Source organism: Elephas maximus, chromosome 1 (genome assembly GCF_024166365.1).
Source record: "Elephas maximus indicus isolate mEleMax1 chromosome 1, mEleMax1 primary haplotype, whole genome shotgun sequence".
Lineage (NCBI taxonomy): Eukaryota > Metazoa > Chordata > Mammalia > Proboscidea > Elephantidae > Elephas > Elephas maximus.
The window spans coordinates 88384967-88399698 of record NC_064819.1 but is presented as its reverse complement, the minus strand read 5'-3'; the positions used below and the strand labels follow the sequence as shown (position 1 = coordinate 88399698).

Here is a 14732-nt window from a genome sequence, read left to right as displayed (position 1 = left end):
GTGTAAGGTGACCCTGATTGTTGAAAAAATTAACCTACAAGGGAGTTATGTAATTGTGTTTCTGCAGCAGGTAGTATTTCAGTCTAAAATGAGCTTCAAGTGACATTTATTTTGACTTAAAATATTTTGAACAAGAAAACTGAATAAATTTTGCCTGAAACTCTCCCATTAGCCAATGGGCAATTGTTTCGATTTCAATCAGGCAAATTGTAATTTATAGTTTTCTACATTAAAAAAATTAACATTAAGTTTGAAAAAAAAGAAGGAAGAAAGTGAAAATAGGCACACACACACACACAAAAGGTGACCAATATATCTCAAATTTCAGAGGCAGGGAAGAGTTGTTTTTATCTAAGAAATATCAGGTTTCCTTAGCAACATAATCACAGCATTTTACTCTGTATTATCACTCCAAGTAAAATTTCTCTCAGTCACTGAAGCTTTCTTAACCTGGACTATTGTTAGGTGCCATTGAGTCAGTTCCGACTCATAGCAACACTAGGTACAGAACAAAACACTACAGTTGTCTCCAGGGACTGGTCCCTCCTGATAACATGCCTAAAATACTTGAGACGAAGTCTCTCCATCCTTGCTTCTAAGGAGCATTCTTGCTGCACTTCTTCCAAAACAGATGTTTGTTCTTCTGGCAGTCCATTTTATATTCAATATTCTTTGCCTACACCATAATTCAAAGGCATCAATTCTTCAGTTTTCCTTATTCATTGTCCAGCTTTTGCATGCATGTGAGGTGGTTGAAAATACCATGGCTTGGGTCAGGCACACCTTAGTCTTTAAGCTGACATCTTTGCTTTTGAATATTTTAAAGAGGTCTTTTGAAGCAGATTGCCCAATGCAATATGTTTGTTTTCTTGACTGCTGCTTCCATGAGGGTTGATTGTGGATCCAAGTAAAATGAAATCTTTCACAACTTCAATATTTTCTCCATTTATCATGATGTTGCTTACTGGTCCCCCTTCCACTTTGCTAATGGTATTTTATTGGGATTATTCAAAGTGTCAGCTCAAATCTTCATTGAAAGTTTCCAATAAATGAAAGAAGAAATGGAGGGAAGGAAGAAGGGTAAATGAATTAACAAAACAGTGAGTGAATGAACAAATGAACAAACTTGTTCCAAGAAATTTACTTGGTAAAGTCTTCAGTATTTATTTAATTCTAAATGTTGTCCAGGAGATAAAAAAAAAAAATTAAATAACAAATATGTTGTATTTTGTAGTTTACAAAAAGCATTTTATTAATTTTATTTCCTAGTCTCTTCACAACCCAGAAAAAATAGAAGAGTGTACATTTGTTGGATATTGTTAATTGGCATTAACAATAGAGCTGACACCTGAATTCAGACTGCTAGCCTTCTAGCTCTGAGAAAATAAATGTTTGTTAATGCCACCCACTTGTTGTATTTCTGTTGTAGTAACATGAACAAAGACAAATATCAAGAAGTGTTTCCAAAACAGCTTGTGTTTCCTTAACACCTATTTGTGATTTACTCTTTATTGATTTACAGAAGTCAAGGGTTTCTTTCAGTGGTTCATGGACACCCGAGGGTCTAAAGAGGTCAGTGAACACCTTGAAAGTATATACAAAATTTATTCATTTTATTTGGTCATGGGCCAAAGTTATCATCAGATAATCAAATAAGTTCATGCATCATACAATTTTAAGAACTATTATTCCTAAACCATACCAGATACTGTTTGCTTTTATAAATAATAATATTTGGTATTTAAGGCCAGAACTTTTAAATGAGAAAAAATGACTTTAAATTCCAGCTTATTTACTAGCTGTGCAATCTGGGCAACTTACTTCACTTCTTTCCAATTTTCAGTTTCCTCATCTGTAAAATGTACATAATAATATTTACTTTTGAGAGTTTTTCTTGAGACAATGTGAGAAAATACACAAAACACAACACAGTGTTGAAGAAATGGTAACCATTTTTCATCTGTGATTTAGAGTGCTTAGAGTCTGAGAAACCAGAATATATTTTTAAATGGTTTGCATTTAAGGTTTTTCCATTTTACTTTAGAAATTGTTGATCCATGATTGCTTTTGAACCCTCAGGAAGAGTTAAATCCCGGTATATTTGTGTGATAGACCACGGGTACAGAGCCTATGTTACAGAGCATGTAGGTGGAAAGAGGGGAATTTGCACAGGACACAGCACCAAGCAGTGGATTGGACATTGTGATTTAAGGTAACTTCAGACTAAAAGTTGAAATGTAAGCCCGTTGCCATCAAAACGATCTTACTCTGCTTGAGACACCAAGCAGGGGGTTTGGTCTGGGCTCACTGAACGATTTTATAATTCAGATTCCAACGCCTGCTCCTTGCCTGAGGGAGGAAAATGGCGTATTCCCGTGGCTCTTAGGAGCTGCGCAGGTGGAAACTACAACTTGCAGTTGTGGAGGCGTCATCAGAAATTTCCTTATTTTCTGTTCTGCCTTCCTCATTTTGAGACTTCAAGAGGATGCTCTTTAGTATCTTCCTCAATTTATTTAGAAGCTAAATAAACATTAAATAACTAAAAAAATCACAAAATTAATAATCTAAAACTGTTAACATTTGGGTCCTAGTTTTCTGCCTTTAATTGGAATTGAGGGTGATGCTGAACAGGAAGGGAGTTCTTCAAATAAGCAAGAGCCACCACACATCTACCCAGCTTCCCCTGCCTTGTTAAAAAGACAACAGGGGGGACTCAAAAATTATTTCTTTAACTGAGCAAAGGCTGGAAGGGCCTCTGGGACTGGTCCAAAACCCAAACCAAACCAGTTGCCATGTGTACAGAGTAGAACTGCTCTATAGGGTTCTCAAGGCTATGACCTTTTGAAAACATATTGCCAGGCCTACCTTCTAAGGGACCTCTGGGGGCAGGGGTTCACACTGCCAACCTTTTTTGTAGCCCAGCGGTTAACATTTGCATCACCCAGAGACTTCTCTGGGACTGGAAGAGCCCTTGAATCCTAAAGTCTTTCTTAATTCTTGAGTCAAATGTCTGACATTGCCATTTTCAAATCCACTCAGAATGTTTTTTGTAGTGAATGTAAAGTTATTTACTTATTAACAAGGATGATCACCTCTTAATTTCCCACGTTACCAAATTGCAATGTATACAACCACCACTATTACTCCAATTACAGTTACTGCACACTTAGTGAGTTTGGAAAGCACCCCAAAATCATAATGTACCAAGGATCATGACACTTTGAAATCTTATTAGCTGAACTGTTTATGATAAGGATTGTATAAATTTTAGGGAAAAAAGGTATAACTGGAACGTTAGTATTTACAGTGAAGTATTGTTCAAGTCCCCCATGTGTCTGCCAGTTTCTCATACTGTAGCGGCTTGGGTGTTGCTGTGACGTTGGAAGCTATGCCACCGGTATTCAGAAACTGGCAGGGTCACCCATGAAGGACAGGTTTCGGCTGAGCTTCCAGACTAAGACAGACTAGGAAGGACCCGGCAGTCTACTTCCAAAAAGCATTAGCCAGTGAAAGCCTTATGAATAGCAGTGGAACATTGTTTGATATAGTGCTGGAAGATGAGCCCCCCAGGTTGGAAAGCACTCAAGAGATGACTGGGGAAGAGCTGCCTCCTCAAAGTAGAGTCGACCTTGATGTGGATGAAATAAAGCTTTCAAAATCTTCATTTGCTGATGTGGCACAACTCAAAATGAGAAGAAACAGCTGCAAACATCCATTAATAACTGGAACCTGGAATGTACAAAGTATGAACCTAGGAAAATTGGAAATCATCAAAAATAAAATGGAATGCATAAACATCAATAATCTAGGCATTAGTAAGCTGAAATGGACTGGTATTGGCCATTTTGAATCGGACAATCATATAGTCTACTATGCTGGGAATGACAACTTGAAGAGGAATGGTGTTGCATTCATCGTCAAAAAGAATGTTTCAAGATCTATCCTGAAGTACAATGCTGTCAGTGATGGGATAATATCCATACGCCTGCAAGAAAACCAGTTAATACAACTATTATCTAAATTTACACACCAACCACTAAGCCCAAAGATGAAAAAACAGAAGATTTTTATCAGCTGTTGCAGTCTGAAATTGATCAAACATGCAATCAGGATGCATTGATAATTACTGGTGATTGGAATGTGAAAGTTGGAAACAAAGAAGAAGGATCAGTAGTTGGAAAATATGGCCTTGGTGACAGAAATAATGCTGGAGATCAAATGATAGAACTTTGCAAGTCTAACAACTTCTTCATTGCAAATACCTTCTTTCACCAACATGAATGGCAACTATACACATTGGACCTCGCCAGAAGGAACACACAGGAATAAAATTGACTGTATCTGTGGAAAGAGAAGGTGGAAAAGCTCAACACCATCAGTCAGAACAAGGCCAGGGGCCAACTATGGAACAATTGCTCATATGGAAGTTCAAGCTGAAACTGAAGAAAATCAGAGCAAGTCCACAAGAGCCAAAATATGACCTTGAGTACACCCCACCTGATTTTAGAGACCATTTTAAGAATAGATTTGACACACTGAACACTAGTGACCGATGATCAGACGAGTTGTGGAATGACATCAAGGACATTATACCTGAAAAGCAAGAGGTCACTGAAAAGACAGGAAACAAAGAAAAGACCAAGATGGATGTCAGAGGAGACTCTGAAACTTGCTCATGAATGTCAAATGGCTAAAGCAAAAGGAAGAATTGATGAAGTAAAAGACTGAACAGAAGATTTCAAAGGGCAACTCGAGAAGACAAAGTATTATAATGACATGTGCAAAGAGCTGGAGATGAAAAACCAAAAACGCTTGGCGTTTCTCAAGCTGAAAGAACTGAAGAAAAAAAATTAAGCCTCGATTTGCAAATGTGAAGGATTCTATGGGAAAAATATTAAATGACGCAGGAAGCATTAAAGAAGATGGAAGGAATACACAGAGTCATTATACCAGAAGGAATTAGTCAATGTTCAACCATTTCAAAGAGGTAGCATATGATCAGGAACCGATGGTCCTGAAGGAAGAAGTCCAAGCTGCTATGAAGGCATTGGCGAAAAACAAGCCTCCAGGAATTGATGGAATATCGAGAGGTTTCAACAAACGAAAACGGATGCGGCGCTGGAGGTGCTCACTTGTCTATGCCAGGAAATACGGAAGACAGCTTCCTGGCCAGCTGACTGGAAGAGATCCATATTTATCCCTATTCCCAAGAAAGCTGATCCAACTGAATGTGGATATTATAGAACTATATCATTAATATCACATGCAAGGAAAATTTTGCTGAAGATCATTCAAAAACGGCTGCAGCAGTATATTAACAGGGAACTGCCAGAGATCCAGGCTGGTTTTAAAAGAGGACATAGAACCAGGGATATCATTGCTGATGTCAGATGGATCCTGGCTGAATGCAGAGAATACCAGAAGGATGTTTACCTGTGTTTTATTGACTATGCAAAGGCATTCAACTGTGTGGATCATAACAAATTTTGGATAACACCGCAAAGAATGGGAATTCCAGAACCCTTAATTGTGCTCAGGAGGAACCCTTACATAGATCAAGAGGCAGTTGTTCGGACAGATACTGATTGGTCTAAAGTCAGGAAAGGGGTGTGTCATCGTTGTATTCTTTCACCATACCTATTTAGGCTGTATGCTGAGCAAATAATCCGAGAAGCTGGACTATATGAAGAAGGATGGGGCATCAGGATTGGAGGAAGACTCATTAACAACCTGCGTTATGTAGATGACACAACCTTGCTTGCTGAAAGTGAAAAGGACTGGAAGCACTTACTAATGATGATCAAAGACCACAGCCTTCAGTATGGATTACACCTCAACATAAAGAAAACAAATCCTCACAACTGGACCAATTAGCAACTCATGATAAACAGAGAAAAGATTGAAGTTGTCAAGGATGTCATTTTACTTGGATCCACAATCAACAGCCATGGAAGCAGCAGTCAAGAAATCAAACGATGCATTGCATTTGGTAAATCTGCTGCAAAGGACCTCTTAAAGTGTTGAAAAGCAAAGATGTCAGCTTGAAGACTAAGGTGTGCCTGACCCAAGCAATGGTATTTTCAATCGCGTCATATGCATGTTAAAGCTGGACGATGAATAAGGAAGACAGAAAAATAGTTGACGCCTTTGAACTGTGGTGTTGGCGAAGAATATTGAATATGCCATGGACTGCCAAAAGAATGAACAAATCTATCTCAGAAGAAGTATAACCAGAATGCTCCTTAGAAGCAAGGATGGCAAGTCTGGGTCTTACATACTTTGGAGATATGCCAGGAGGGTTCAGTCCCTGGAGAAGGACATCATGCTTGGCAAAGTACAGGGTCAGTGGAAAAGAGGAAGACCTTCAATGAGGCGGACTGACACAGTAGCTGCAACAATGAGCTCAAGCATAACAATGATTGTAAGGATGGTGCAGGATCGAGCAGTGTTTTGCTCTGTTGTGCATAGGGTCGCTATGAGTCGGACCCGACTCAACGACACCTAACAACAACATTGTTCAAATAGGGTTTCCTAGTAGAAGAAATGGTTTGTGCTAGACTACTAACCTAAAGGTTGGTGGTGTGAAGCCACCCAGAGGCACTGTGGAAGAAAGGCCTGGTGATCTGCTTCCATAAAAATTATGGCCAAGAAAACCCTACGGAACAGTTCTGCTCTGTAACACATGGGTTTGTCATGTGTTGGCATTGACTTAACAGTGACAGGTTTTGTTGTACTGTTCAATAAAAGTGAGATTAGTGAGTACTTCTGCATCAGCTGCTGAAATGAGCTGCTGCTCTGTGGGTACCACAATGTACAAAATAGTTGTAGATGACAGAATACTGAACAATAAATTTTAATAAATTATGTTGCTGTTGCTGTTGAGTAAGTTCCCAACTTATGGTCTATACTAAAGAAGTTGAAAAGCACAAGGTCCAGGTGGTTTCAGTAGGAAAATCTATGAAACATTTAGAGGAGAAATGATACCAATTCTCTACAATCTATTTCAGAAAATACAAGCAAAAGACTACTACTTAATTCATTTTATGAGGCTAGCATTACCCTAGTACCAAAAACAAAGGCATTACAGGAAAGGAAAATACAGGCCAATCTCTCTCATGAACACAGGCAAAAGTCTGCACCAAAATATCAGCAAACTGAACCCAAGAATGGATAAAGACAATTACACTCAATGACCAAGTGGGACTGATTCCAGGTATGCAAGGCTTGTTCAACATTTGAAAAACAATTAATGTAATTCATCGCATCAAAAGGCTAAAGAAGAAAAACTGTATGATCATATCAATAGATGAAAAACTGACAAAATTCAACACCCACTCATGATAAAAATTCTCAGCAAACTAGGAATAGGGAGAACCTCCTCAATTTTATAAAGAACATCTACAAAAAAAACCTACAGCTGCCATCATACTTAAAACAAGGTGCTTTCCCCTTAAGATCAAGAACGAGGCTGGAAGTCTCAGCTAATGCAATTAAAAAAGGTAAGAAAAAGAAATAAAATGTATACAGATTGGGAAAGAAGAAATAAAGCTGGCTTTGTTCACAGATGATACAATTGTCTATGCACAAAATCTTAGAAACAATTCAGAAAAAGATTTCTGGAACTAATAAATAATTGTAGTAAGGCTGCAGGATACAAGGTTAATATACAAAGGTCAATTGCTTTCCTATATATTAGCAATGAACAATGAAATAAAAAATATGCCGTTTATATTAGCACTAAAAAATGAACCTCTTAGGTATAAATTTAACAAAATATGTACAAGATCTATATGAGGAAAACTATAAAACTCAGATGAAATAAGATATAAATAAATGGAGAAATAGTCCATGTTTATGGATAAAGAGATTAAATATTAAGATGCCAGTGCTCCCCAACTTGATCTATGGACTCAAGGCAATCTCAATCAAAATCCCACCAAGTTATTTTATGGATATAAACAAATTGATCCTAAAGCTTACCTGGAAATGCAAAAGATCCAGAATAGTCAACACAATACAGAGGAAAAATAGTTGGAGGGCTGACACTACCTGATTTCAAGACTTACTGTAAAGCTACAGTGATCAAGACACTGCAGTATTGGTGGAAGTATAGACAAACAGACGTTGAACATTACAGAAAGCCCACAATTATAGTCAACTGATCTTGAAAAATAAGCAAACGCAACCCAATGAGAGAAAGGATAATATTTTCCACAAATGGTGTAGCAACAACTGGATATTCATGAGCAAAAAAAGTATTTAGACACACACCTTACACACTGCACAAAAATCAACTCAAAATGGATAACAGACCTAAACGTAAAATGCAAAACCATAAATTTCTAGCAGATAACAGAAGAAAATCCAGGTTGCTTTGGCGATAACTTTTTAAATACAACACCAAAGGCATAATCTATGAAACAAAAACTTGGTAAATTTGACTTTATTAAAATTAAAAACTTCTGCTCTGTGAAAGACATGGTTAAGAGAATGCAAACACAAGCCACAGACTGGGAGAAAATATTTGTAAAACATGTACCTGATAAGGTACTTGTATGCAAGATATACAAAGAGCTCCTAAAACTCAACAGTAAGAAAACAAACCACCGAATTAAAAAATGAGTGAAAGATCTACACAGACACTTCATCAAAGGAGATATATGAATGGCAAATAGGCACACAAACAAGATTCTCTACATCACGTGCCATTAAGGAGTTGCAAATTAAAACAACCATGAGATACCACTACAGTTATTATTGTTGTTAGCTGCTGTCGAGCCATTTCCAACTCATAGGCACACGATGCACAAGAGAATAAAACACCGCACAGTCCTGCGTCATCCTCACAGTCGTTGCTATTCTTGAGCCCATTGTTGCAGACAGTGTCAATTCATCTTGTCGAGGGTCTTCCTCTTTTTCATTGACCCTCTATCTTACCAAGCATGATGTCCTTCTCCAGGGACTGGTTCCTCTTGATAACATGTCCAAAGTATGTGAGACAAAGTCTTAGCATCCTTGCCTCCAAAAAAGCACCCTGGCTATACTTCTTCCAAGACAGACTTGTTCATTCTTCTGGAATTCCACGGTATATTCAATATTCTTCGTCAACACCATATTCAAAGACATTGTCTTAGTCATCTAGTGCTGCCATAACAGAAATGCCACAAGTGGATAGCTTTAGCAAGGAGAAATTTATTTTCTCACAGTCTAGTAGGTTACAAGTCCCAATTCAGAGCGTTGGCTCCAAGAGGCTTTCTCTCTCTGTCGGCTGTGAAAGAAGGTCCTTGTCCTCAATCTTCCCATCTTTTCAGAGATAAAAGTGGTGCAGGCCACACCCCAGGGAAACTCCCTTTACACTGGATCAGGGAGGCAATCTGATTAAGGGTGGTGTTACAATCCCACCTCAGTCCTCTCAGCATAAAACTACAATCACAAAATGGAGGATAACCACACAATACTGGGAATCATGACCTAACCAAACTGACACATATCTTTGGGGGGACACAATTCAATCCATGACAGACATCAATTCTTCTTCGGTCTTCCTTATTCAATGTCCAGCTTTCACATGTAGATGCAGTTATTAGAATGGTTAAATTTCAAAACACTGACGACATCAAATGCTGGTAAGGGTGTGAGGCAACAGGAACTCTCATTCATTGCTGGTGAGAATGCAAAATGGTACAGCCACTTTGGAAGACAATTTGGCAGTTTCTTAAAAAGTTAAATATAAGCTTACCATAAAAGCTAGCAATCATGTTCCTAGGTGTTTACCCAAAAGAATATTTATTCAAATGAGCCCATACCACTCAGCCAAATTTTTACCTCCCCACGCCCTGCTAAATATTTCTTTACGTGACCTAAAATGCCCTTTCTCAGCTTACCTCACTATCCAAATTCATGCACAATTGAAGTACAGTAAAAATAAATTCATCTGTTCCAAAATTCACTCTTTTGTGGAAACATACAATCAACACACCATTTATCCATGGATCTTAGCTTTCTCATTACCCTAACAGATGGAGTAAAAGAGCTACTGTTCATCACCCCAGAACAACAAGTAAGATAGGCTTCAAGGTTATAATTTCCAACATGGGGGAAAAAAAGGCATCCAAAATAGTCTTTCTTTGGAGAGAATGTATTCAAGGTGGACATATTGTGCTTTAGTATGCCACGTCAAGCTTGTACCAGTAATTCTCACTCATTATGATCACAGTAAAGTGCAATGAGGCCCTTCCCCTTCTTTGATCTATCGCAGATACTCAAACTCTTACTCAATCTCCTTCTTTGATGAAAACAGTGTCTCTGAAGGTTTTAGCATTTTGGATGGTTGAACAGCCAAATTTCTTTGAGTTTAATCATGTTTCCTTTCTACTGTAGTGGTCTCATAATAAAGACTACAAATTATTCTGTGGCCATAGCCATCAGTCTCACTTTGAGCAGGCACTCCACAGATTGCATGGACATTTCCATCACATGGTATACAACTATTAGCACCTGTGCATTCTTTTTCACAAACTAGATAAAGATCTTGGTCTACTTTCAGGAGGGGTCCTTGAAGGTTCTCTTCAATAGCACTATCTGTTCCAGTCTCAATGTTTCCTTCATACTGTGCTCTTAGAGTATTTTCTAGCTCTTTGTCAGCTTGTTCTAATTCATTTTCTTTGTTCAGGCTGGCCACAAATTCTTCAGTTAACTGAGAATGAGATAAGCTCGGTTTTGCTTCAAGACTAAATGTACCTTCACTTGGAGTCTGTTACATGTCTCTGTGATAGGGCTAATTTTGGGTCATCTGAATGAACCACAAAAATTCAGCCTAGTGTGATGAGTTGCTAGCTTCCATCCAGGAGATAAACCTATTTTGGATATCCACATTAGTTTTTTCTATAGAATTTTCATGTTGGCAGGTCCAAGGAGTTCCATGGACAAATTTCAACTCTGGCCAAATATTACTGAATTTGAGAAACGTGGGGTACAGAACTCAAATTCTAGTAAAAAGAACAGACTTAATGGTCTGAGACTGAAGGAACCCCAGAAGACATGGCTCCTGGATTCTGTGTTCACCCAGAACTAAAACCAGCCCCAAAGCCAACTCTTCAGACAAAGATTAGGCTGAACTATAAGACATAAAATGATACTCATGAAGAGTGTGCATCTTAGTTCAAGTAGATACAAGAGACTAGATGGGCAGCTCCTGTCCAGAGGTGAGATGAGAAAGCAGAAAGGGACAGGAGCTGGTTGAATGGAAACAGGAAATATAGGGTGGAAAGGAGGAATATGCTGTCACATTATAGAGAGAGCAACTAGGGTCACATAACAATGTGTGTATAAATTTTTGTATGAGAAACTAACTTGAGCTATAAATTTTCCCTTAAAGCACAATTAACAACAAAAAAAGTTAAATTACTGAGTTCACTAACAATCTGGCTTGAAAACTTCCTTCCATTGTCAGACTGTAAAACACTAGGTGTTCTAATGATTGTAAAAACATCTAAAAAAGCATGTGCAACTTCCTTGGGCCTTTTACATTTTAATGACCTAAAAAAACTTAACTGCGTATGGAGGTCTTAATTATGCACAATAAATTTACACTCCCTGTCTTAGGCTAGATTCTCTGGAGAAGTAAAACCAGTAAAGTATATACATATATATATAGAGAGAGAGAAATTTATCTCAAGGAAATGGCTCATGTGGTTGTGGAGGCTGGCAAGTCCCAAATCTGCAGGTCAGGTGTCAGGCTGGAGGCTTCTCCTGACTCACGTAGTCGTAGGGGCTAAGGAACCCACAATCGGTAGGTCAGATGGTAGACTGTTGGCTCACAGGGCTCTGGAAGCTGGTGAATCACAAAATCTGCAGGTCAGATGGCAGGCTGCTGGCTCACAGGGCTCTGGAAGCTGGTAAGTCACAAAATCGGCAGGTCAGATGGCGGGCTGCTAGTTCAAGTCCCGAGAACTGGCGGTCAGTTGGTGATGAGCCAGATGCAGGATCGAGAGCAAGGGAGAGCCTTGCCAGAGCATCCATATATATATATATTGGATGCAGGCTACTCCCCAAGGAAACTCTCCTTACATCAGAGTAAGGGTGTGAGTAAGGTTGTGACTGGAGTAAGGGCATGACTTGCATAAGGATGGGACTCAAGATACAACCCACACTAATCCTGCCTTATTAACATATATTAGTTAGGATTTACAGCACATAAAATGGAGGATAATTGTATCAGATCACAAAATGGAGGACAACCACACAATACTGGGAATCATGGCATAGCCAAGTTGACACATAACATTAACCATCACACTCTCCATCAGGATTCAACTGCATGTCTATAAGATCCACTTGGCATCTTGAGTTAACTTCCTTAATTGGCTGTAATGTTAGAACTTTCTTGGGTTTTGGATTTTTCTGTTGGCATGGTTTGCAGAGTGTCAGGTATAGCATGATAACTTCTTTTGTGATGTTCTTGTATTTCGCTTGCAATTCTTTTTCCATGCGGGTGCGTCCTCCATGTCCAATACTGAGATGTGTATCATGCAAAATGTCAAATAAGTCCTCACTGGGTAAATAATACCGTATTTTATCTGTTTCTCCATTTACAGCCTCAATCAGTTTCTCATTTCCTTGGACAAGGATCACATCAAATCTAGCCAAGCGACGGTAGTCAAGTGATTCCTTTTTTGCCTTAGCTTTAGCCTCTTTCACTTCCCTTATCAATTGACAATACTTTGCTTTAGAAAATATCTTAGGGTTATTACTTTTGTTTTCCAGTAACACTGCTAAGCTTCTGAAGAATTTTTCTCTCATGTTCTCTGGTTCAATTTCTGATTCATTAGCATCTAAGCCACTGAGGTTATTGTCACCCACACTCTGGGACATCATAGAAAGCCACGAAAACGACCCTAAAACATAAAGGAAAAAATAAATTAGGATATTTGGAAACATATTTTAAAATACAGATATTGCCCAAAAAACCATTACAGCTTAGGATGGAAGTAGGGGTTATGGATATATAAGCGGAGTACACAATTTTGGTTAGGGTGTCCAAGCTTGGAGCAATGAAGGCAGGATTAATGAAGGACTCTATCCAGGAACAAAAATTTCTGATATAGTAAAGCCAGAAGGTGACTTTCCAGAGCAGTATTGGGATTTAGCCTTAAAGTTTTATGTAAAACAGGAAGCAAATTAGTGTTATTATTTTTTAATTTTATTATTTATTTATTTTTACTTTATTAACTAGACAAGAACTTTTTTTTTTTTGGGGGGGGCTAAAGAAGCCTCAGTAAAACATTAATAGATTTTTTAAAAGGTCCCAGATTGTACCACATTTTCTGTTTCAGTCAGGTTAGGTTAGCTCTTATATCGACATTTGAAGTTTAAGTTCCAATACAATATGCTTACATCAGTTCCCTTGTGGGGCTCGTGAAACCACAAAGCCAATACAAATAACCACATTACTAATTTCAATAAGGGAGGGGTAGCATATGAGCCTGCACTAGTGAAAAATCTCTGACTTAAAAAGCACATTAATGTTTAGAATATTCATAATTACAAATGCTGAGGCTAATTCAAACTTAGTTTACTAAACCTTAAGAAAACTGCTCTGAAAAAATGGAAAAAAATTATCACATCACCTCCAGACAGTCTTATAGCTGCTTATAAAAAATACTTTTACTCAAGTAACACTCTTTACCCTACCAATGTGCATCTCAAATGTTGAACTAGTAATTTAAATCATTCTCAAATGTTCATAATTTCTAAATCTTGGTTCGAATTAGTGATATGTTACTGTGTGTTCTGGCCTCACTATAACTCTCAGCTGTTCCAGGAAGACTTCCTTGATCATTTAATTTAAGCTCACAGTAAGTTTACCTTTCCTGATAAGCTATTCATAACAAAAATTATTAGCACTGTAGTACTTTCTTTTACCATTTCATATATAGATCTAATGAGACCGTAAGTTTCTAAAGAAGCAGGGATCACTTACTTCTCCAGTAGCTTTCACATTATCTAACATACTACTACGTACAAAGGTGGTCAGTAAAAACTTGTTTACTAACTTCGTAATTGAAGACGACATTACTCACAGTAAGTACTATCTCAAAATGCAACTGTAAAGACTACCGCATGAATAGTATTTTTTTCCCCACTGATCCATTTTGTGCGGTGCCTGTTTTAATCTATTTTTAGTGGATTATTTATCCTGCACTGATGTTTGCAATAAATTGTCAACTCCTAGTGAGCATGGAATATTATCTGTGTAACTCCCTCAACTGCCTAGTACAGAGCAGCAAAGTGGATAGAAAATGACTTTGAGAGTGATGAGTTAAAAGGGTTTGAATAAGGAATGATGGATGAAAGGAGAAGTGGTGGGAAGCAGTAGTAAGGACTATGAGCAGAAAAGCAAGGTAAACAAGGATGAATTTGGGGGAGGAGAGGAATATACAGGGAATGACAAGTGAGAACCAGGAGAATGTGAGCTCCAGAAGTTAGTAGAATCAATACTAACAGGTATACGATGAGAAGGGAATAGGCAGTTGCTAGGGATATAAGAGGAAAAGAAAATTGTATCCATCACACTTCTCTCTTTGGAAAAGAAAGCTATTCCAGAACCAAGCCAGCCTGTGTGCCTGTCTCCACTACACGTTACACCATTTACAGCCTTTAGAACTCTTAGGAACACAGGCTTCAGAAATTCCATTTTCTTCAATAGAATTTCTGATTCTTAAGGAGCCATA

At 38.1% G+C, this 14732-nt stretch overlaps 1 protein-coding gene across 1 annotated transcript in view; it reads right to left on the bottom strand.

The window, feature by feature from the left end:
• Positions 1 to 14732, bottom strand: part of LOC126073119 (SCAN domain-containing protein 3-like) — a 35478-nt gene continuing 20746 nt past the window's right edge. Inside the window, exon 3 of the mRNA XM_049879416.1 lies at positions 1 to 12896. Within this exon, the coding sequence (XP_049735373.1) occupies positions 12286 to 12896 (611 nt within the window). The 3' untranslated portion in view covers positions 1 to 12285. The remainder of the gene's footprint in view (positions 12897 to 14732) is intronic.